This window comes from Eucalyptus grandis, chromosome 3 (genome assembly GCF_016545825.1).
Source record: "Eucalyptus grandis isolate ANBG69807.140 chromosome 3, ASM1654582v1, whole genome shotgun sequence".
NCBI classification, from domain to species: domain Eukaryota; kingdom Viridiplantae; phylum Streptophyta; class Magnoliopsida; order Myrtales; family Myrtaceae; genus Eucalyptus; species Eucalyptus grandis.
The window spans coordinates 39069974-39095942 of NC_052614.1; the positions used below are offsets into that span (position 1 = coordinate 39069974).

Consider the following 25969-nt stretch of genomic DNA (forward strand, 5'->3'; position numbering starts at 1 on the left):
GTGATCCTCCAAGAGAGTTGCGAGTGTTCTTGTAATTAACTCTCATAAGTTTGAATTTAATCTAAAATTGAAAAATACATATAAGTGAGTGTGATTGAGTGATCTCATCTTTAATTATTATAGTGGAACCATCTCGTCAATCTTTCTTGGTGAACTAGGCACATCATTGACCACATAAATCTTCTCCGTTCAGTTTTTAGTTCTGCAGTTTATTATTCGCTTGAATCGTTCGTTCGTTCCCACTTTCATGTTAGTCTAACAATAATAAATTAGATTAAGTTAGATTAGAAGGGTTGAGAGAAATAGGTTCATAAAATCTCAACTACTTCAGTAGTCAAATGGTCCAATGAAAACAATTCAATAGAGCCCATGGTTTCGGACAAGAAAAAGATGCGCCATAATACCACCACCGCATGTGGTGCGGTGGTTGTTCAAGGTTGCTCGAAGTAGATCTCGTTGTCCATGAGAAATCACTTAACGTTCAAAGCGTCCACTATCCACCGCCCACACAAAGCCTACCCTGAATTTTGCCGGTCGCTGAGAACATAATTCCTTAATGTACAGAATCGACATTAAAACTGGTCCGTAGACATTTGAGAAATTCTCAATATTCAGTCCTTGATTTTACTGAAGAAAAATATAGGATCTGATTCGATGTGGTTTGGCATTGATGTTTAGTTTCTACTTGAAGATGGGTTGGATGATACGGGCCAGACATGATGTAAAAGAATGCAGCCCGAAGTGGTTTTACATTGGTCAGCAAGATGCTGTGGCCCCAGCTATTTTGGTTGTGGCAATAGCATTATCCTCAATGATATCGACATTCTGAGAAACTTATAATGAAGAAAAGAAAATTATACAAAAGTAAAGGCCAAAAAATGGCAAATCTTGTGATATCTCCATCAAATTCTATTGGTCTGTCTTTGCTAATAACTTTAACTACGTGAAATACTACGAAATTGGTTAACCACTACTTAGTGATGTGTTTGGGAACATATTACCAAAGTACTTTGAGCGTCCGAAGGTTCTTGTGTAAATATTAAGGTGTTTAGTGAAGGAATTTGAAACCCTTTTGGAAAATGAGTGCATTTCTAAAGGCCACAAGTTCAATTCCTACATGATGCAACTATTTGGGGCCCAAATAGTTGCATCATGTAGGAATTGAACTTGTGAGCTCATAGCCTTTGAAGTGACTCCAATCGACAAGAAAGATTTTTTAACATACATGTGCTGCGGGTTCAGGACACATGATGCATCGGATTCGATAGGTCTCGCGTAGAGCTAATATGATGCTCTGACTCACGTGTTAAACTAACATATTTATGCAAACGGCAGGCGTTCGGTGTATGCATGCCAATGTCTACCTGATTGCATTCTCGTTCCACTCTTTTGGGCAATGGGGTTAGGTCAGGTTCTCGTTCTATCTTCTGGTTCCTCAAATCTCAGCCTCGTGTGACATAACACGGCGATACGAAAGAGATGTGGACGTTCGGTTTCGGCAAATGCTCAAATTTGCTGGTGGGACGTCATTTCAGCACCACCACTACGAAAGTTCTAAACGATTTTGGGGCAAAGGCACAGAAATCTTAGGCATGGAACAGTGGTCGGACCTACTCGTGGTGGAGTAGGTTGAGGCCCCATATGCGACACGTAAAAAGGATGGCCAGATTGACACCAGAAAAGTGATGGTACCTCGTGTAGCGTAACACGGTAGAAGATACGAGTTTTGGCACCTCATGACTATCAATATAAGTTGAGGCAGTACAAACTACTACCAAACCAGAGACTCTCTGAGCCCTCCCAGGTATACAAAAAGCTGGACTGATCACACACAAGAGGAGACAATCCAAGGCGTTTGGTTACAGGGTAACCTCACCAAACAGCAGGAATCTTTGACTCCGAGTTAGGGCTGTCCCGCAGGTCTGGTAACTTAAGTGGGCTGACATAATTGCGTTCCTTATTTTTACTACTATACCTGTATGACCAGTCTCCCCTAGTTCCTCTCTCTCTCTATATATATTTTCCCCAGGATGAGGGAATATCCTCATGATGTTTTATATCAAAGGTTGCCAAGGTCTACAATGACTCCGGACAAATCAATATGAGGGCTTACCTAGGTCCAGTCTTACGGGAAGGTTTCCAACCACTGTATTTATTGAAGCATAGGAGCTGCTTCTTTCCCTTTAAGTTAAATGCCCAGGGACACATCAAATAGAGGCCGGCAGCTATCAGCTAACTTACCCCTCCAAAAGGCAAGCCCCATTAATTAGCAAAAGGGGCATGGGGACTCCCACCCTGGAGGGGTAACGTTGACATTGATGATGACATTGCCACAGTTGGGAGAAGCTGACGAGAAGAAGAAATGACTCAAATTAACCTTAAATTAAACATCTACCATGCAAAGAGCATCAAGTGATATAATGGCTAGCATAACGAGATTAGCCTGGTACTAAACACGGCATCTATTTTCACGAGGTCACGAGTTTGATTTACATGGTAAACGAATCTCCAAATGGCTTGTGCAGTTGTGGGGAGAGATTTCCCGGTTGCTAATATTTTGTTAAGGTTGCACCAACGGGCTTGCCAACTTCAAACTTTCGGATTGCAGGTGATGCGAATTAGATTTGGGCTCAAATTTAATATTCAATAGCGAGTATCAGAACCTCGTAATAAGGGCCACAGGGGACTATGAGCGCTGATTAATCCTTCTCGCTATCTTATTTGTGAGGAAAACATCTGATGCTAAACTAGTAAGAAGCTGCTTGTACTAATAGGAATAAAAATATAATGGGCCACCCATTAGTTTGGCCCATTTGTACAAGACGCAGGGCTCTCACTTTAAAAGCTGAACAATACTTTCCTCCATCTTTAATCAGAGGAACTTCTTTCCAATCATACCTCTAGTCGGTAAGTTACAAATAATGAACATCAATAACATGAAAACATAACTAAAAATAATATTGATAGGTGCATGCAAGTAACCACTATCGGAAAAAAAGTGCCTAGAAAATGGTTTCCTTCAGCTAGGGAACGGAGGAAAACATGTCCATAAATATCAAGCCCTCGTCACTTCCTTACAGCACCTTACGGCCTAAAAGGTGCCTTAAGGAACCCGTTATATTCACCTTCACCGGAAGCTCATTAAGATGTGCGTGGTCGCCAGGAGAATGATTTGGACCAATTCCTTGGTCACGGAGATCACCTAAGGCTGTTCACACTTAAATTTTACTCAGAAATTCTTCTTTTTTGTATTCTCGAAAATTGGGATGTTGGTACCTAACGAAATATCTCTGCACTGCTGATCCAATTCTGGCATTTCGTGTTTTTGGTGCTAGTAAGTGTCACCACGCATTTATGTTGTGCTTCGCGCAATCAGTCATTTCCTTTAACGCATTATGCATTATGCACTGTGCACTGCATCTGCACTAAATCTTAATTACTGCACTTGGGCCATCCTCTTGGGTTTTGGGAGTGTGATTGGACCGGCTTCCGGGCATAAGTGTTTTGTCAGTCATTGCCTCCTGGTCATACATAATTATTTTTCTATTTTGGGAAGTTTATTCTTTAAATAAAAAAAAATCTTGAATTAGGGTCTCGAGACATATTCTGACAAAAATTAGCTTTCATAAAAATTTAAAGAAATTAGAAAATGATCGTTTCTGAATTTTGGTGATTTGATCGGCGAACTAGTTGGACGTGATGTGTGACCTGGCTGGTCCATTGGATTAGCTCGTATATCGCTTTGGTCTCGGTCCACTTTGCTCGATCAGTCCATTTTGTTAAGAGTCCGTTCAGTACTTATTTCCCCCGTCCACGTCCCACGCATTTTCCTTGTGGGACAACCTCCTTTCCATACATTCTTCAATGCACTAATTACTTGTTGGTCGATGTATTCCACCCCTTGGATTACATGGATCTCACATGAGTAGCGCCTTGATGAGCCACCGCTTCACTGCTGGTCTGAGCCTCGATCGAAGTCGTTGCCCGTCGCCACTCGGTGCCTTCATCATCTAGCACGTGAGCTACCCATTCCAGTTTGAATTGTGTGCTTCAAGATAGATGCCGATTGTCACTGAGGCCGACGCTGAACCATAACTTATCTGACCTTAGCCATCTCCGAGTTGATGCCGCCATAATTCACTAGTGCCGCCGGTGATCTCGTCCACGACCACTGAACCCACTTTGGTGACCACTAACTTATTGCTTTGCTAATTCCATTATCATGGGAGAATTACCAAAAAGTAATAAATTTATTACAATTGCGCCAATTCAATCATAAACATTTTTTTTTTTGGCTAATTAAGTCTTAAGTTTTTTGCATTTGTACCAAATCAGTCCATTTGATCAAATTTGATTGGTTAGCACTGATGTGGTACAACAATATTAACGTGACACTGCCAACGCTTATGTACACAATTTTAATAATTTTTTTGGTATTTTTTTTTATTTTATTTTCACTTCTCTTTATTTTTTTTCCCCTCTTCCTTCTTCCTCTAGCTAGCGAGGCTCACCTTGCTGTCGTTGGGTGAGGCCGACGAGGCTCGACCTCCCCATTGCTCGGCAAGGTCAACCTTGTTGAATTTGGCAAGGTTTGCCTTGCTAGTGGCTAAGCGAGCTTACCCTTGCCCATCAATGGCGAGGTTGAGCCTCACTTGGGGTGTGCAAGGTCGACCTAGTGAGGCTCAACTTCGCCAACCCTCACCTCTGGCCAATCGCCTCGGTCCAGCGACTAGCCAGAGGAAGAAGGAAGAGGAAAGAAAAAATAAAGATAAATAAAGGAAAAAAAATAATTTTAAAATTCGAAAAAATTTAAAATATTACTAAAAATCGTCCATGTTAGCTTTGGTAGGTCAAATTTGGTCAATGGATTGAATAGGCACAAATGTAAAAGGTTTAAGACTCAATTGGTATAAAAAAAATTAAGGATTAAATTAACACAATTGTAATAGATTTATGACTTTTTTGGTAATTTCCCTATTATTAGTAGAGGTATTAGTGGATATTCATTGTATAGGATCCATGCTAGACTTGAGTACCGGGTTTTGACTAAACTTTAACTAGTTGGTTTGTGTGCTACATGCAATTGCTGCTTCTTGATTTCAAATAACTTAACATTGAATTGCTAAGTCGCATGATGCAATTTCGATTTCAAGGGAGGAATATGTGTAGATTTGGTGGTAGTTATCTAGTCTATGCTAGAAAATGATAGCATGCTTAATTACACTTTAAAGCTGCAAATTCTGCGGTGAGTTTGTGCAAAGTTGGTGTAAAACATTTATTGTCCAAATTTAAGTTGTGGTTTAATTGCCTCACTCATGGTTAATTTTTAGCTTAATCAAGTTCAGTCTCGTTACTAGGCATTCCATGTGGACTTGTGCCTGATTAACCCTTAGCTTGAACCATATAAATGAAAGGAAAAATTAACTCATGAGTCTAGTGAAATATAAAGTAGAAAAGAGAATTGGGGAATTTTCCATATAATTTGATATGTATAAAAGAGTGCATAAAGAGCTTATTTATTGGCTTTATGATATGATTATATAAAATAACATATATCAATCAAGATATACACAATCATTCAGAGATATTTGTGTGATTTTGAGAGAGACAGAAAATCAATAGAAATATTATAATTATTACTAATATAAGAAAATATCCTAATTATCTCTAACATACTCCCTTAAACTCAAGATGACATTGAAGAAGTCAACTAGAGTTTGAATTAATGTCGCTCAATGCCATGAAAACTTGTTTCTCTTACGATACAATGGAGCATTGGGCTTGTTGATCCATGGTAGGGTAGTGTGTGAGATAGTCTTCTAGATCTAGCTTGTTTGCGGGTGCTGGGTTTGGTGGTAGTGTCGGCTTCTCAAAATGAAAAGTGAAAAGTTGAGAATAAGAGGAATTAGAGTCGAGCAACATGTGTCCTTTGTGATTGACTTTGCTGTTAGGACAATAACTTAAATGCGATCGATATGGTTGGCATGGTTATAACAAGTGAAATAAGTTAGGCTTTGCTGAGGGAAAAGTTACTATGAAAAACACGCCTTTGCGGCATAAAAAAAATACTTCTGTGGAAAAGAAAAGCTCAACTTGGTGATGAGTAGAGAAGTCATAACATACACAACTACCATGGACTTACTTAAACGTGAATTGGGGCATTTGGGTGAACACTGTCAAGGGCAAGATGAATTTATTTTGTTAGGGATGCATCGGGTATAAACTTGAAAGAAATTTCTAAGGTGCATGAAATTAGAACCTCGTGCTCATCTATGTTGTTTCCTTGTGATTGGGATCAAGTACAAAGGGTCTTGATATTGGGATCCTATCTCTAATCGTCTATGTATATCTCGTGATGTTACCTTTTGGGAACACAAGATGTTCTCTTCGCTCAATCCCTTTGACTCCTCTCATGCTTTTTCCTTTTTAAACAATCTTTCGGTGGATCTATTTCCTGAAGATACATCAATTGAATCTTCCTCTTCAAAGTTGTCTTCTTCTAAACTTGATGTTGTTACCTATGGCAATCCCACTTCAGCATCTCTTAACTTGTCTACACCATCCACGGATTCTTCACTCTTGGTCATTCCCTCTTCTCATGTTCGTCACTCCACTCGAGTAAATCAACCTTCTGTTCGACTTCATGATTTTCATTGTCACTCTGCTATTGCTTCCCTTCACAAGCCACGCACATTCAGAGAAGCTCGAATTAACCTTCTTGGTAGCAAGCAATGGCAGAAAAGTTGCATGTGTTCAACAAATCTCATACTTGGGAATTTGTTGATTTACCTCTTAGAAAGTCAGCTACAGGTTGTAGATAGGTATATGGATTAAGATAAGGTCAATGGTATGGTGGAATGCTACAAAAACTAGACTAGAAGGAAAATGTTTTGGTTAGAAGTATGGAATTGACTATGATGAGACATTTGCTCCAATTGTACATCTTACTTTAGTTCAAAGTCTTCTTCCTATTGCAGTTATTAAACAATGGCCTCTATTGGAGATGGATGTTAAAAATGTCTTTCTTAATGGCCATCTTATGAGGAAGTATATATGGAGCCACCTCTTGGGTACATAGTTTACTTCTAATAAAATATGTTGCTTATGTAAAGCTTTATATGGACTGAAATAAGCTCCTCGCGCATGGTATTTTAAGCTCAGTTCCACCATGAAATGTCTTGGCTTTAGATCCAATCCCCATGACAATGCTCTATTCATTTAGAGAACTTCTTGTGGGTATATTCTATTGCTATTATATGTGATGATCATATTGGTATTACAAAGCTCCAACAGTATCTCAGTCAGCAATCTAAATTGAAAGATCTTGGGCGACTCAACTACTTTCTAGGCTTGGAGATTGCCTTCGACTCCTCAAGCTATTATCTTTCTTAAGCAAAATATGCCACCAATCTTCTTTCTCGCATGAGATCACTAATACCAAGACTGCTGCAACTCCAATTGAGGCAAATGCCAAATTTGATGCAAACGTTGGAATTGCTCTTTTGAATCCCATTCTTTATTGATAGTTGGTTGGCAAACTTGTGTATATTACTGTTACTCGTCCTAACATTGACTATGCCGTTCACTTAGTCAGTCAGTTCATGACCGCATCGTGTACAACTCACTTTACTACTGTCCTTTGTATGTTTCGCTATGTCAAGGGTACCTTATCTCTACTATGGAGTTGAACGCTTATTTTAATGTTGATTAGGCTGGCAACCTCTTGATCGTTGCTCCACTAAAGGCTATTGCTTCTTTCTTGGTACCTCACTCATATCATGGTGTAGAAAAAAATAGATTGTTATCAATTGATCTAGAACCAAGGTGGAATGTTGTGCTCTTGATACAATATTGGAATTACTTTGGTTATGGTGGTTATTAAAAGACGTGGGAATCCATCATAATGGTGGAATAGTTATTTACTATGACAATTGAAGAGCTATTCAAATAGCTCATAATGGTGTTTTCCATAAGTGCACCAAGCACATTGAAATCGACCATTATTTCGTGCACTATCACGTGCTTTGTGACACTGTTCGACTTGTTTCCACCTTATCTACTGATTAGACTATTGATATTGTCACTAAGGCATATCCACCTAGGTGTTTTCAAGGTCTTTTCTTCAAACTCCAACTGACTTCTTTGATGTCACATTAAGTTTGCGGGAGATGTTATATATACTTAGATTATGTATGATATTATGGATATCTTTAATATTCTAGATATCTTTATGATTGATTGTAATTGAATTCACCGAGTGCACTCCTTTCCTAAGGTAATCCTAGTCCACCCTTTCTGCTTTATACCCGAAGCACCCCTAGTAAAATAAATCCATCCTACCCCTAACAGTGTTTGCCCAAATGCCACAAATCGTGTCTGAGTAAGTGCTAGGGGTGTGCATGGTCCGGGCGGGTTTCCCGACCTAGAACCGGGAACCGCCCGCTAAGGACCGGTTCAAAAATTGGAACCGGGATCCACCCGTTTGTTGCATGGATCCACCCGGGAACCGGACCGTCGGTCCGGTCCGGTCCAGTTCTTGGGTGGATCCATGAAACCGATATTGACGCGAAACAATTTTGGTTTTCAACATAGAACGACTACGTGACATCAAAGCAAGCCAAAAAAGAAAAACCAAATTTAAGTACGTGGAACAAAAATTCATTTGTTGCAACTATAAATGCAACCAATGAAGGATTGGATGTACGTAAGTTGATATAGAGGTAGAGAGAGTAGTAAGTGTTCAGGAAAACGGGTCTCTCTTAAAGCTATGAACTGGACATATCCCTCATAAGGTTTGGCAAAATATCACAAGTCGCACAAACAAATCAAAGGAGGTGAAATGAGGCACCATCCAAACAAATGAAAACAAAAGAAGTGCAACTAAACAAGACTTTATTGAATACATCACCTTCATTATTATATTAATAAATAAACTAAACAACCAAAAAGCATAAGAATTCCCCAATATTCAGCTTTGTATTCATCCTCGGTAGAAACAATTGCCACAAAACAATTGCTTTGTATTCAATTTTAGTAATTTGTTTTTAATATTAAAAAGGGAACCGTCCGGTCCGGGTGGGCGGATCCGCCCATGGAACCGGGGCTACCAAGTTCCCAGATTTTCCGGGAACCGGGACCGGTTCCCTCAAGAACCGCCGGTTCGGGCGGTTCCGGTCCGGTTCCGGGCGGTCCGGGCGGTTCGGTATTTTGCACACCCTAGTAAGTGCCATGGTGGTTGTATTATGATGTTTCCAAGGGCTACCAAGTTGAGATTTTCCCTGGCAGACATCAGCAATTTCCAGTAAAAATTGCCTAGAATGGGTATATTGGAATTTCACTCAAATGTTTAGGATTAAATTAACAAAAAAATTATGATTGAATTGACATTCATATTGAGAATTGGTTGGATAATTTTTCCATTTCTTTCATGTTAGGGATTTTATGGAATTGCATATTGCTTAGTCACTTTAGATCATGTCGTCACTTTTAATTTCATAATTCAATCGCTTATAATTTACATGTTTAACTACACTTCATAAAAAATTATTTATGTCATAGTCGTGTTAGAGACGTTCATCATATTGTAAATTCGTATATTAGGGGAATGTTTACTAAAACCACATGAGTGGATTAATTAGGCACTCTGCATTAAAAAAATGGCTCTTGAATATTTACATGTTTAGAAAAAGTAACATTTGCATAGCAAGTTGTGTTCATCTTAGTATATTTGCCCATATCTAGGATTTTGCATATTTTTGCATGTTAGAATATTTAAATAATATACTACGCATTCATCTAACAATGTAAGCTTTTGGAACAATACTAATGGTTACACAAAATCTCACATAATATCATATTTGGAGGTCCCGATTCAAATCTTTCCAGGCTAACTTATCTTCCTAGTTAAATTTCCATGCTTAGTACTAGGCGTTCAAATTTTTTCAAGCTCCATTTATCTTCCCAATTAAATTTCTTAGATTAGGCAAAAGACCGGACTTAACGTAAGAATGAGTGTTACAATATTTAATTAATGAATCATGTCTTCATCTAATGGCTTAATTTTTTAGAATAGTTGACAATTGTTACAAAAAATCTCACATTGCATATTAGGATTCGGATAGGGTTTTGCATTATAGTTTGCATCATGATAGTTGCCATGTTAAAAAAAAAATCGTGAATAAATGTTGGATATTTGCATCATGACAGTCTTCTAGGTTGGATATTTTTTCATGCCTCATTTACATGCCATGAAAATCAAAATATACAACATAAATAATATCATGCGTATCGGTTTTTTTAGAGTGCATATTTATTAAATTGTCATTATGATTGCATTTCCATTTTATTAAGATAAAGTTGCATATTTCCATCAACTTAGAGTAGATTTAGTTTCCTCTTATGCATCTTCAATTTTACGCTAATATTTTCCTCGAATCTTAAAAAAAAAAAAGCCATAAAAGTAACTATTTTTGCATACTACATCTAGGATTAGATTTCAATATGATTTTTTAGATTAAACTATGCAACATTTTCATTACAGCGTTTAGATTAAAGACATTATATATCACATTTGCAATTTAATTTTGGTAACTTAGAAATAGTTTTTTTTTTTTTTTTTTTTTCCTGATTCTATTACTTGTACGAGTTTCTAAGTATTCGAAGGTGTTTGGTAATTGTACAAATTTTTATTTTGGAATAAAAATTCGTTTAGTACGATTCTCATATTTTTCTATGACTTAGAATTTCTTTTAATTTTTAAATATTTTTTTACTTTTTTTTTTCTTTGCTTTTTCATTTTATTCTTCTTCTTTTTCCTTTAATTGGTCGCCAGCCTCAAAGGAGCCTCACCATAGCTAGGCACCATAGACCAATGAGGCTTGGGCCGACAAGCCTCCGGTGAGGTCGTTGGCTCTCGGAAACAAAAACATTACCAAATATATTTATGTTCTTTTTTTTGTTCCAGGGAATAAAAGAATAAAAATAGTTATCATTTGGCCGATTACCAAACAAGGTTTTACTCTCCTCTCATACATAAATCTATTTTAGGGAACATGCATGGCCATTTTCAGATTTTCCATCTATTATTTCCAGGGCTCTTGTCTGGTGAGCATGGTAAGGCCATGTTTAAGAATTGCCCAAGATGGCTTAGGTGATTTTCTCTTTTCTATATTGTCCAAGACAGCTTAGGCTGAATATTAATTAATTTATTATTTTTAAGTTAAAAGCCATCAGAAATTTTAAATCATATCAATCGTGATACATTTACTCTAAACTTAATTCAAAATTTATACTTGTGTGATCTATTTACCCTCTATTAAGGTTTTGCCAATGAGTACCATTAAAAATCTGTCTAGATGGTTATTGGAAACCAAATATTGTTGACATGGCACCTATGTAACTTAAGTGAAATAAAAACCAGGCTATTTTGACTAAAAAAATATTTGACAGAACTTTGACTGAAGGTAAATATATCACATTAGATGCAAGTTTGAAGTTTTTATGTCACAAGAAAAAAATTAGGGTAAATGTGTTATAATAGGTATAGTTTGGGGTTTTTTGATTTCATAAAAAAGAATTTCCAGATAAATCTATCAAGTGGACATAGTTTGGAGTTTTTTGGGGCTTTTTCCTTATTTATAATGTGTTCATTATTAGTTATATTGAGTGTTTCGTTCTACTTTTTGCATACTATTTAGGGTTGCATGTTTGGAAAATTCAATCAAGCAAGAATGCATGATAATGGCTGTCCTCAAAAGAGATAAAAGTATCAATTTATGGAGGTTAGCCTTTTAGGTGTGACCAAATTCCCGAGTCCTAGAATTTCAGTTTCGTAGAAAGTAAAGCTTTAATCCATGTTTTACTTGGAGTACTCCTAACCATGCTAGTAATAGCTTAGTAGCAACTCTAATGTAATAATGAATTAATGAGAGGAATCAAGTTATGATCGGTAAGAATTGATAGGAAGATTAGGAAGATTAGTGCGTTGCCCTGAAAATCTGTTAGCTCTCATGTGGTTTACTCGAGATGTTGCAACAATGAGAAAAGATTTGGAGGGGGGATGAGCTTCTGATGGTCGCCATCTCCTTGGGATGCGACCACGGTTGGGTAATCGTTTAAGCAAGGTGACCCCAACGGTGGTCCGTGGTGGTCAGATCGCTCGTTGGAATTTTCTTTTGTGAGAAATTCGCTCGATTTGAATTCTTTGCATGAGTGTTCTTTTTATTGGAAGGCTCATCTTACGATCTTAGTTTTGTAGGGTAAGCTAGTGTGCCATCGACCATGGAGTTTGGGTTGCTAGTACATAGCGGCCCAACCTCGATAATCGTTTTATTCCCTGACTAGTCGTTCTTCTACTCCAGTTCAATCAAAACATCAACTTCTAAAATTACAAAGTATATCATGATCCCTGATGTTTGTTCCTTTTTGTCCTTTTTGGTTTTGTCAGTCTAGACTAAAACGAGGTTTAGTCCTTAAAAATTAATTATATGACCAACTGTTGATAAGGTTTGCTCCCAATGTTTGAGTCTTGCGGAATGGTTAGTGTGGCGCAATATTAACACCGTAAGTAGGATGAAACATAAGGGCGTGAGAGGGCAATCCTAGTGTAGCCGGACGCTAGGTGGCAGGTGAGGAATGTCGAGTCACTAATTGTGAAGAATTTCTCATTGGTTCTCCACCCAAATCCCACCCCCACCGCCCCAAGCTCGGAGATACCCAAATCAATAGAGACAATGAAAGAACTTCAAAAATCCAAAATGTTCCAAGAAAATTGTTTTGTAGACTTATGCGAGGTGACAATCCTAATGTAGGGAACTGACGGTAGATAAATTACCACGTGTTAGGAGAGACACGGGCCAATCATGGGCTAGTGCATGTTAGGATGAAATAAGCATACACCAAACCTGCTAGAAATCGTTTGGGAATAAGCTGGATTATCTCTAAAGAACCTTGCTCCAAGCCCACCAAGTCAAAATTCTCCAAAACATCCCTAATGAATAAGAATTACCTAAGATGTAGCCACCTATCGGGAAAAGTGTTAAAAAAGTCCTAAACCTTTTGCATTTGTGTCAATTTAGTCATAAACATTTTTACATTGTGTCAATTCAGTCATTTCCAGCCAATTTTGGCTGGATTTTAGCTGACTGACGCCGGCCACCGATGTGCCCTGATTGGTGTTAACATGGATAATTTTTAATAATATTTTAATTTTTTTGAATTTTTTTGAATTTTTTTTTTTATCCTTTTTCCTTCTTCTCCTCCTCCAGTTGGTCGCCGGCCATTAGCCGAGGCGATTGCCAGCAAGGTTGACCTCGCCGACCACGAGAGCGACCTCATGCTGGGCGGCGAGAAGCTAGCTTGAGGTTGTGAGGGCGACCTCGTGCCGGGCCGCCGGGGCTCAACCCTCGCCGCCTAGGCCTCAAGGGCAGCCTTGCACCTGGATCTGGTGAGGTTGAGCCTCGCCGGCCATGGGCGAGGCCGCCCTCGAGGCCTGGGTGGTGAGAGTCAAGCCTTGTCGGCTCGGCGCGAGGCCGCCTTAGAGGCTCGAGTGATGAGGGTCGAGCCTCACCTATGATCGGCAAGGGCCAGCCTCGTTGGCTTGACGTGAGGCTGCCTCGAGGCATGAGTGACGAGGGTCGAGCCTCACCCATGGCCGACGAGGCTCGACCTCACCAGATCCAAGCATGAGGTCGCCCTCCAGGCTTGGGCAGCAAGGGTCAAGCTTCGCCCATGGCTGGTGAGAGGCCGCCCTCGCGGCTTGGGCGGCCTCGAGCTGGCTTCTCGCCACCCAGCGCGAGGTCACCCTCGCGGCCACTGGCAAGGTGGCCGGTGAGGTTGACCTCACCAACGGTCACCTCTGGCCGGTCACCAGCGACCGGCTGGAGGAAGGAAAAAAGAAAAAGAAAAAAAGGAAAATAGAAAAAGAATAAGAAGAATAAAAAATTCAAAAAAATAAATATTATTAAAAATTATCCACTTTAGCGTCGATTAGGTCACATTAGCCTACCGCCATCTAGTCAGCAAAATCCGATCAAAATTGACTGAAATAATTGAATTGGCACAACGTAAAATGTTTAAGACTAAATTGACACCAAAAAAAGGTTTCGAACTAAATTGGCACAAATGCAAAGGTTTAAGACTTTTTTTGACACTTCTCCTGCCACTATCCCTTGTCATTCTTGCATTAAGTAATGCCCACAAGAAGTAAACTAACAACAAATCTAAGATCACAGTTTGCTAGCAAATTCGAAAATTGTATAAAAGGAAATATTTTATATATATATATAAAATATGAAAATACAAAATTATGTTGGATGCAAATTGCACAATCCCAAGATCTTCAAAACCAAAACAGGAGCATGGATGATCGAGTAGAAAGATTATTGCACTTATTTTGGGATCCATTATTCTTGATGCGGAAGCGGAAAATCAATGATCCATGTGCAAGTCTTTCTCATCTATTGCCTTCCGTATCACTAGCTTAATGAGACAACTCCCTCATCCTTTAGTGCTAGGTAAATGCTTCTCTTATGTGAGGATACTTGTGAAAATTAAGGTTAGAGGAGAGACTTGAGCACTATTTATAGAGTTTCCAACTAGGCTCTCTCATTACGGGTTAGGCTCAACTTGGCCTACACTAGTTAGCCCCATATTAGACTAATTAAGAATTTTTTTTATCTCACTTTAGACCAACCCCGTAAAATGGCAAATTACAATATCAATTAATGTAGCCCATATTAGGAAAACTCTTACATTCTCTCACTTGGGCTATATTAATTGAAATTGTACTGTAAGTGCGCACATTGGTCTAGAGATAATTCTTAATAGTCAATCCTATCTCATAAAGTCTCAAATACCAAATCATGGCAATAACTGCATATATACACACAGAGCCTTCCATGGTTACGAGTGCTTTCAACTTTATTGATATGGATTCAATATGATAGTGTGTTCAATATGATAGTGTGTCAAATTGATAAGATCTCTAGATCTCTCCTAGAGAGATCTTATTTGTCAGTCATTATTCTCTTAACTTAAACGTTACAAGAAACTTGTGCCATTAGAAAATGTCTTTTATGGTTCCAATGAACCCACATATGCCTTATTCTTACAGTTGACATTTTTTTTTTTATGTATAATAAGACATTTGCACAATGCTCCTAGCCTTCACTTAAGGTTTATACAATACATTGAGACTTTATCAATATGTATTTAACATTATAACAACACATTTAAAAATATTTTATTAAATAAAAAAGTTGATACATATTAAACCATTACTAAATGTAATAAATACAGAAGTAAACTTTATTAAAGTAAAGCCAAAATATTTTCCACTAAACAACAGTATCTTATGATGCTCTTAAGCTCATTAATAACATGTCATTCAAGAATAAAATAGCGAAATCATTTAGTTAGTGGATTTGCAACCATATCATTTGTGGAAATATGCTATATTATAATGTCATATTTTTGTATTGTTTTTTTATAGTCAAAAAATTTGACTACCATATATTTAGATCCATGGACATCTTTCATTAATAAAAATATTACAAATTTATTGTCTCAATACAACAGTATGAGTCTATTTATAAAATTAAAAACAGTCAACTCTTTAATAAGGTTCTGGAGCCTAATAGCCCAAGTAACAATTTAAAATAATATTACAAATTATGCTTATATAGTAGAAGATGACATAGAACTTTATTTACTGCACTTCTTACTAACATAAATATGTATTCTATTATTGATCTCATATTATCATAACAGCCAGCAAAGTTTACATCTAAATACCATACTAGTTGCAAGAATTGAACTTGTCTATAAATTAGTACATAAATTATTGTCCTCTTTAAGTACCTTTAAACCTTCTTAACAGCAACCCAGTGATCGCGTCTTGGATTTGACTGATTTCTGTCTAGAAGTCCCGCTGCAAAGATGATATTTAGTCTAGTATAAATTCGAGCATATATTATACTTTTAAGTGCATTGATACAAGGTACACCATTTAACTAGATTTTCTCAATATCTAAATAAGGATAATGTAATAGATTTGGTCCATCGCCCTTAATGACATGAGCAATTCTTGACTTGCAATGATGTATATTGAATATTTCCAAAATACAATCAACAAATGTCATCTGAGATAAATTTGACATATATGGCGAGAACAATCTCAGTGCAAAGGACAAAAGATGCCTTAAGATCACTACTTGTAAGTAAAATATCACGTGCATAGAGTCTGATAAAAATAAATTTCCTCTTATTGACCTTGCAATATATACTGAATTACTTTATTCCCAATTGAACAAAATAACAAAACTATGAATCTTTAATAATATTGTTTGGAAATTTGCTTAAGACCATGAATAAGATTTTTCAGTCTATACATAAGTTTACTTGAAACATCTACTGCAAAAGCCTCCGGTTGCACTATATAGATTTTGTATCTATTTGACATAACTCCATATCCAAAAGAGCTATTAATGTCATGTTTACTCTAAAAGAATCTTTAAAAATACTAGAAAGAAATAATTATTTTTCACTATTAACTATCCACCATTCTTTAGAGTGAAAACTTTAGCTACTAGTTTAGTTTTAAACTCCACAATCTTTCTTTGAACTTCTTTAAGTTTTATACATCTATTTGCAACTAATGAGCTTGTGATCTTTAGGCAAGTCAATAAGTTTCCAAACACTATGATGTTTCATAGATTGCATATCGCCTTTCATTGCATCTAATTACATATTTGATTGAGGATAAGAAACAACATTTATATAAGTTGCTAAATCAACTATGTAATGGATATTGCAGTCATGCTCTCATCGATAGACTATATAGTTTGATGGTATAATTGAGCATCTTTTCCTAACAGATTTTCTGATACAACCACTTCATTCTGCACTTTGAGAGGTTTGATAAATTTCATCATAAACTATATCAAGAATAGTACCTTGAACTTCAACAAGTTTAGTTTATAGTATAAGAGATTCCACAATTGTCTGTATAAGTAAAGAAAAAAACACAGTAACCTCCATCGTACTATTATCCTTATTAGTCTGAGAGCATCTATCTTTAACAACTATGTCGAAATCTAGAAACTTTACTGTCTGTGATTCCATAATTCTTGTATCTTCATTAAGGTCATAAAATCAATACCCTTTTAAATAATCTAAGTAAGATACAAAATAATTCCGAGTGGATCTAAATTGCAAAGCACTTAATATTGGATTGTACAGCCTCACTTCTGCATGAAACTTCTAAATTTAATTTGATTCAAATAATTTTCGTTGAGTCCATAACTCAAAAGAAATTTTGCGAACAGTTTTGGTAAGAAACACATTTTGTATGTGAAAATGTTGCTCTCAATATATCAACCCACAAAAGACTGGATAAATTAGTCTTACAAATCATACTAATCATCATGTTGATTATGGTTCAATTATGTTTTTCAGCAAAATCATTTTTCAGGATTTTCAAACATAATAATTAAGTTACCATTTCAGAATTTATCAAGTATTTGACAAATGACCCTTTAAGCTATTCCGCATTATCATACTTGCCAAAACATTCACTACCAATATTAAGCCTGATAATCTTTAAGATTAATTCTAACTTTTTTTATTCTTTATCTTGGTCATTTTACTTCTACAATAATTAATAGAAGTCTTTAAATAATCGTTAACAGTATATAGAATATCAATATTGTTAACTTTTTTACTCTTTTTTAGACATGACTGAAAACCTTTTAAAACAACATTTTCAACCATATATGAGACGTATATATATTAAAAAGTCATTGCAGATGTGTCCTAATTTCGGTATTAAACAAGACATAATTTCAAGCCACTAAAGTTTCCATCATCTTTCTACAATGCAGTCAGTTGGTAAATCACTTTTCAAGTGTTCTTGAATGGAATGCTTCATGGACAGTAAACAAATTTTATTGCCATTTTCTCAAGTAGCAAATCATATGTACACTATTTAAAATTTGAAGTAATAAAAACTTCAATAATAGTTGAGTTATTAATTACAAAAAGTGTGATTGAAAAACAAGCAACATATATAATTACCATCATGTGAGCACTGTGTGTACAAGTACATATCGAGAGAGTTACACGCATAATTATATAATTACATTTAGGCAGAATACATGACATGTAGTTGCGCACTCCCCACATGATAGCGATTATGAGAATATATTCTAACCTTCGGGAATTCATCATTTTTGGGCATATGAATTACTAGGATCAGTCACTCTTCTACCGCACTATCATATATCCCTTCATGAACTAATACACAATCACCTCATTTGAGAGTATGATCGCGCATTATACCAGAAGACATTCCAATCATTATATGAGACAGATATTTTTCAAACTCAATCAAGTGTGCCACTTTGGCGGTCATTATTTAATTGAATTCTTGAAACTCTCTCATACTAGGGATATAAACTTTATTTCTCACATACACCATATACATCTGATTTTAATTTTAGTGATAGAAGTAATAAATCACTAAAATCACATATCATACTAATTACATTACTTTATAAAAATTAAACTTTATTCCATATTATTAATGAAAAATAATTTTATAATGTTTATGTGATAACATACCAGTAAGCCAACACCTGTATTTTTCCAAAATCATGAAAAAATACAAGAAAAATACGAGAAAAAAATACTAAAAATACATATATTTAAGGTTCCGTATGTATTTTCACATCTATAAATCATCAAACATGTAAAATAAATACACCACAAGATAGAGAATGCTCATACGAACTTGTAGCAACCAATCACGCGCCAATTGGAGCTCCTATGCGCTCGCATGCGCCACCTAGTGCGCGGCACGTGGAGCTCACGTGCGGGCATAAAATTGGGTCAAAACCGATCTGACCAGTAGCAGTTCGATCGATTCCCGGCTCGACCGCCGGTCCAACCGCTCGTCCGGTCAACAGTTGACCGAGTTGGGTTGGGTCCATAGGTCAGGTTGGGTCGGTGCATATAGGGTTGGGTTGGGCTTGGGTTGTTGACGTCATCGTGACCAACTCACGTATGTTGCACGTGCGAGCCACATCGCTTGCGTGGGAGCGCGTGAGGGCGTGTGGAGTGCATCTTTGATGCCCTAGTGGCATGTGGCCGTGCGTGGGGGCACGTGGGGTCTCCCTCGGTGACGCACCGCCCATGGTCTTGCTTGTTTCAAGGAGCCTAGTCTGAATTTGTGATTTGATTTTATTTTTATTGAAGAAAAAATCACGAAAATCACAAAATTAGGGAAAAAATTTATGTATTCGAGTTCTAGGATTATAGTTGCTCCGATATTACATGTTGGATGCAAATTGCACAATCTCAAGATCTCCAAAACTAGAACAAGAGTATAGATGATCAAGTAAAAAGGTTATCACACCTATTTTGGGATCCATTGTTCTTGATGCAGAAGCGGAAAATCAATGATCCACACGTAAGTTATTCTCCTCTATTGCCCTCCTTATCACTAGTTCAATGAGACGGCCTTCTCACCCTTTAGCGCTAAGTAAACGCTCCTTATGTGAGGATACTTGTGAGAATTATGGTTAGATGAGAAACTTGAGCACTATTTGTAGAGTTTCCAACCATGCCCTCTCATTACGGGCCAAGCTCAACTCGGCCCACACTAACCAGCCCATATTAGACTAATTAAAAACATTTTATCTCACTTTAGATCAACTTCATAAAACGGTAAATTACAATATCAATTAATGTAATTCACATCCGAAAACTCTTACAAATTATTCACCTGCATTTTGCCTCTTATGTGAGAATTCTTTGAGAAATGCGGTCAAGAGCATCATGGATAGCCTCGGTTGATCCACATAAATAAGCGACATAAGACAACTTTAAGTTTTAACGTCACTTTTCATATACAAATAGGATTGAGATGAATTCAGGGTAAATTTTAACTCCGATGACATGTGAGAGAAAGCTCAACAAAAAGAAAATGAGTGCCAAACTCTTAAATGGGGAGGAGATTCCATGTGTATAAGACATATATAAACCCCGTCGATCATGGATTCGGGAACCACAAATTTGGTTTCTTTTTTGCATCATGAGGCTATGAATGGAAACACTTGTCCTCTCCTCTCCTCTTCTCTCCTCTCCTCTCCTCTCGAGATCGTCGTCGCCATGCCCCTCCTTGGGGCCTTCCCTCTTCTTCTTCCGACCGTCTGCGAGTCAAAGCACGAGCCGTTCGCCGACCGCAGCGCGGTCGTCTCCACAGCCTACGGCGTTTCAATTTACAAGGCTGCTTCTATTCCATATGCCCCTCCTCCTCGGCTCGTATCTCCCCTTATTTTAATGGCTCCAAGCCCGTCATTTATTCAGCTTCCTTCTGCCACACGCGATATTCTCACCATTCCCACCGAAAATTACTAATTAAATTAAGTTCTTTTTCCCCATGGCAATAGTACCTCCACGAGGTAGGCACCCCTAGAAATAACTTTCAAAGAAATGAAATAAAATAAGAGGTTCCTCCCTCTTTTGCAGCCACAAGCAAACATCCCATGCACAGAGTACCCAGTTGGAATTTGGATTTGAATTTTTTTTTTTTTGGGTAGATTTATTGTCTTTGTTGAGGTGATGACAAATCCATTCATCTAATCTGGGTTTTTCCCCTCTAGTGAAAATCAGTGCATGTGACCAATGAATTATGGGTCTGTACTATGTACTCATTTGCCAGTTGAAAAGAGAGAGAGAGAGAGAGCTCTGCGTGTGCCAAAAACACTTCTGTTTACCTTTTTTTCCATGGCCACTGATGCATCATCCTCAGTTAAGTGTGTGTACTCGAGGATTTTTATTTTTTTGGGTAGATTTATTGTCTTTGTTAAGGTGATGACAAATCCATTCATCTAATCTGGGTTTTTCCCCTCTAGTGAAAATCAGTGCATGTGACCAATGAATTATGGGTCTGTACTGTGTACTTGAGGATTTTGTAACCTCATTTTTCGCTTTTTCTTTTATTCTGCAAGGAATCCGAATTTTTTTGACTTGATTAATCCTCACGATTGTGTGCAAAATGTAGCGTTCACAAGCATCGGGTAGAACTCTGCTCATAGGATGATGACATTTCTACAGTTCTTTCTAACATAGATAAAATAAGAACTTCGGCTTGTACATTATCCTTCGAAGTTGATCAGTATTTGGGGTCTTTTTAAACATCTGACCAATCGTGTCAAACATCGGATAATTACAAAAGGCACATGCTTTGCGCTCTAAAGTGTAGACCTCAAGAGAATGCCCTAGTACGAAATATGAATCTATACCTTGAGCTGAGAGGATAGATATGCTTACTACTTCTGAAACCTTATACTAATATTAGCTAGCAATCTCTTTACTAATAGATAATGTAGGTGAACGAACGGATCTCGGAGTCAACGATGGAGTTGATGTAAGTTTACATTCTTGTACTGATCTTTGAAATTGGTTCCCAAATTCAGTGACGCATCTCCATGGCTCCAAGCTTATTCGACTATTGTTGGAAGGTTGTTAAAATGAGGAGACAGAATCTTCCTTTTGTCGAAATATGTATGATTTACTCTAATGGGTCACTGGGTCACATGACAAAAATTATTCTTGGAAATGTTATTCTCCATGGACAAATATCATTCTTTGTACGTATTCATGTTGATCTCCAAACAATTTGTGACATATTGGACAATATTTATTTGACCTCTACTATCATCAATTCTTAGCATTAACCCTAAGAATTACGAATTTGCGCGACTTTATGATTATCCAATATGGTCAAAACGTGAAACCACCGCACATGTTGAGAATCCAGTGGTTGCTGGCTGGCCCCAAATACCCTAAATATAAGAAAAACAATAGAAAACATGAACTTCTGACTCTCATTTTTTTTTTTTTTTTTTTCTTTCCCATGGAAGAATAGGACTAAATTGCCACACAAGAACTAAACAGAGAAAATCAGCAATTGAGGGACACGAGACTAGACTGGCAACCCCTTTCTCGGCGGACAACTGTTTGTAGCTGTCCCTCTCATCGATGCTCTCATTCCCGTCTTGGCTAAGAAATTCAGATTAAAGAGTTCGGCAAACCCCAGAAGCAGACGACCTTGCACAGGTCCTTAATGAATGGTCCGAGGCTCATCTTTCATCTCTCTCACCGACGCAAGTGAGTGAGAGAGAGAGAGAGGACAACTTATAAAATTGGTTCACACGTGTCAACCGTGAATGTCGATTTATAAAGAATAATAATTAGACAACGTTACGGCATTCGATGCAAAAGACTACTTTACAAAAGTAAGAAGAACGTTTTGTGTTGCATCGATTTATAGTTTTACTGTGTGAAACAATCTTGGATTTTTTTTTTTTTTTTTTTAACTTTATTGCGTTCAAGATGTAAGAAGAATATAAAAAGATGCAAAACAATTACTTTATAAGGTAACATCACTTTCAGTTCATCACTCCATGTTTTTGGTCTCATTACCTACTCAGCTTTTGTTACTTTATTTACCAAAGTAACCATGTACATCAAATATTTGGAATACTGGCATTATTATTGAACAAGTGGAAAGTAAAAAGAACAGGGAAAACAAGAGGTTAAGTGGTTGTTCCGCGTACACCAAAGAGACCTTTCCCGACATTTGTGCTCTCTCTCTCTCTCTCTCTCCTCCCCCACCCCGGCCATATATCTTCACCTCTGACCCTTATCAAATTTTAACACCATCTCAACAAATTCTCTCTCGCCTTCGGTTTTCACTCATCTCTCTCCGTCTACTCCAAAAACCAAGTCTCACCGCATCTCTGCTCCATCTGTTCTAGTGTTTGATCTGCCCTAGACCAACAGCCCTTGAGTTTCTTGAGCCGTATATCTCCTTCAAGATCACACCCATCTATTATAACATAGCAATATGGATGGGTTTAACTCTCAAAGGCAAGACTCCATGAAAAGGAGGTTCCAAGATAGGAGCTTGCCCATCTCGTCCATGGACAACTACTTCGCAAAAGTCATGGCTGCCGCCGCCACTCCGCCTTCCTCCTCGCCGGCCTTCTTGAAGAACCCTAACAGCAACAGCAACAGCAACAGCAAGATCCCAAGTTCTATCGGGTTCGATGACGATCTCGTGGCCGCAGTCGTGCCGCCGGTGACGGTGGCCATCGAGGGCCGCTCGATCTGCCACCGCATCAGCCTCCACAAGCACGAGAGCTACCAAAGCCTCGCCAAGGCGCTGAGGCAGATGTTCGTGGACGATGCCGATGTCCCGGACAAGGATCTCAACCTATCCAATGCTGTTCCCGGACACCTTATTGCCTACGAAGACATTGAGAATGATCTTCTTCTTGCTGGTGACCTCAATTGGAAGTAAGTTCTTTCTTTTACGAATATTTAACATGAACCTTTGGCTTGTCTCTCAAAATTTGTCATGTTCGCCCATGACTGTGAAATAGGAGCTTTTGTTACAAACTCCGCTGATGAAAACCTAACCTTTTCGGTTTTATCTTCGAGTAGGGACTTTGTACGTGTGGCGAAGAGAATCCGGATTCTGCCGGTGAAGACGAATTCGAGGAAAGGAAGAGGAGAAGCATGAGAGCTGCTGTGTTAGCCTGGACTTTTGTTGAGGGTTTCGGTGTGATGAAGGCAACCGGAACTTGTATGAGCTTGAGAGAACCAAAAGGGGGAAAAAAGAAAAAGAAAAAAGAGGAAGATATGTTTTGTCTCTTAGGGATCCAGATCCAATGTCCTTTCTAAATCTTGGGTATGAACTTTCTTGGCTATCGTATTTATACAGTTCTACTTCGATTTCTTACTTCTTGTGTTTTTCTCTCATAACTCAGTTCTAAGTTGAGCCAGTGGAATTTGTTCTCTCTTTAGACTTTCTTATTACTTAGGTTTTCTTCTTGTGTCCAAAGATGGCGAGAGGACTGAAAGCATGCAAAATATCAAATTTGTTGATCACCACTCTTCGGAGCTATACGACTTCGTTAATCGATGTTTCACTCCACATTTTCCCCCTCAATTTATGTATCCTGCGTGAGGAATCAAGATATAGTAGGTATGAACTAAGATTGATTCGTAAAATCGACATATTCAATAATGTACACAACATCATCTTATTGAGAATTAACTGAGCCGTTTGTTTAAAATTCACTTACTGTCGGATGTCATATCATTTACATATGAACTTTGAGATCCGGTCTTAGTGTATTATCATTACAAATAAATGGTCTGTCTTTCCTTGATTTGCCTTGCGTGTACACGTAATGGTTGATATTTGTGAAGCCGTACACGTAATTTACTTGAACGACTCAGGACGCTAATGCTTGAAAATGCAGTGTCCTCCATCATGTAATGGAGGACAAGACTAAACCAAATTTCAGGGTCCCAATAAATTCTTGTATAACTTACAGCTTTTGGAGTGAAGTGATGTATGAAAATGTAATGTTTGGCCAATAAAAAGATTCAAATACAACTCCAAGATATCCTTTTTCCTAAGCCACGATTTCCTCTCCTGCTGCGTTCTTTAATCACCCCCACGTACCATGTTGCAGATTCAAGTCTTTCTGCTTTTCACCTCAACATTTCCATGAGGAAGTGGTGAGATACACAGTTAAACCTATTGCAAAAAGTGGCTTGTAGTTAATAAACGTGGCTAGAGTTACTGTGCTTCCCACGGGAGTAAATGCTTAGGCGAGAGAAAAGGTAAAAAGGTCGTACGAAAATTGGAAGAGCGCTTCCATTTGCTTTAACATTTCTGTGTCTTGTCTGTAGTTTTTTTTTTTTCCTCTTTTTGGCATCAAGACCAAAGTTTCTTTCCTGCTCCAAAGAATGTCGTCTAATGATATTCGAAGGTACGACGATTGTTCTGGGCAATATTTTTTTTTGTGTATAAGCTTAAAGAATTCATGTCTTGTTCTGCTTATTGTGATGTTTGATTGCTCTGACAAGACCCCATGGATGGAGACTGACAAACAAATTCATCCTATCCATATTTTTATAGTCTTTAACTTATATTTATATATAAAAAAAACTGATATTTCATGAAGTTAGGCATCCACACGCATGTTACTAGCTTTTAGCTTACGCACAACTTCTAGAAATACTCAAGAAAGTCACAGATCTTCATGTATTCTCATGGAGGAGGTATGGTGATGCTGCAATGGAGGAAGTGAACCCACTGAACTTAAAGGATGGGGCTGGCTACAGTGTAGTTGACTGAAGCTAAAGCAGCCCCTTCTTAAAAACATCAACCTTATTTTTCCGGCCATTAATTAGTTAATTTTAGATCAGATGGGTCCACTGTTAATTTTAGATCAGATGGGTCCACTCCTAGAATGTAGGCACCGCTTAAAGGCTTGCACTTTCATTTCAGTGGGATTGTTGTTGCCTGCATTGAGACAAGCGAAAAATCAGGTTATCCTCGAGAGCACGATGTTTCCTAATTTCTACGATGATTATCACATCCGCGATATGTTATCATTTCCGAAAGAATATAAAAGACTTGCAATAATTGACGAGGATGAAGGATCAGGACATCTCACTTTATAAAACGTTAAAGTTATCTCATATGAAATATATGTTAGGTGCATTTTTCTGGTATAATTATAAGAGTGAATTTGAATTAAAATGTTCTCGAATATTTGACTCGGTTAAAATTCAATATATGATATATCGCCTTTTCGGAAAAGGAATAAGTGGTCTTCGTTTAATCTCATACATGTATCATGGTTTTGAGAATGACAATTAATTGAGTTAATTAATTGAACTTAAATAAAAGAATGAGGATCCCAACTCAATAATGTAAAGGGAAATTGATTATTTGTAATCACTCTCTCTCTCTCTCTCTCTCTCTCTCTCTCTCTCAGAGTCCAACTGGCTGTCGCTCGGTAGGCAGTACACATCATTTTTCCTTATTTTTGTCATTTTATTACAAACACCTAAAAATTAATTGATTTCTCAACCTTTAATTCTC

The 25969-nt window shown here is 37.6% G+C and overlaps 1 protein-coding gene across 1 annotated transcript; it reads left to right on the plus strand.

Moving 5' to 3' along the window:
- The first annotated feature begins 22660 nt into the window (after window positions 1-22660).
- On the plus strand, window positions 22661-24001 carry LOC104437399 (auxin-responsive protein IAA33). Its single transcript, XM_010050340.3, has 2 exons — window positions 22661-23361; window positions 23509-24001. Exons 1-2 carry the CDS (start codon window positions 22910-22912, stop codon window positions 23585-23587), a joined length of 531 nt encoding a protein of 176 aa, XP_010048642.2. The 5' UTR covers window positions 22661-22909; the 3' UTR covers window positions 23588-24001.
- The last annotated feature ends 1968 nt before the right edge of the window (window positions 24002-25969 follow it).

What these genes read in the sequence shown, in the direction of transcription:
- LOC104437399 (XM_010050340.3), top strand. Translation starts at nt 22,910, where the DNA reads ATGGATGGGTTTAACTCTCAAAGGCAAGACTCCATGAAAAGGAGGTTC. An exon ending in GCTGGTGACCTCAATTGGAA is followed by an intron (nt 23,362 to 23,508) that starts GTAAGTTCTTTC and finishes ATCTTCGAGTAG; the next exon opens with GGACTTTGTACGTGTGGCGA.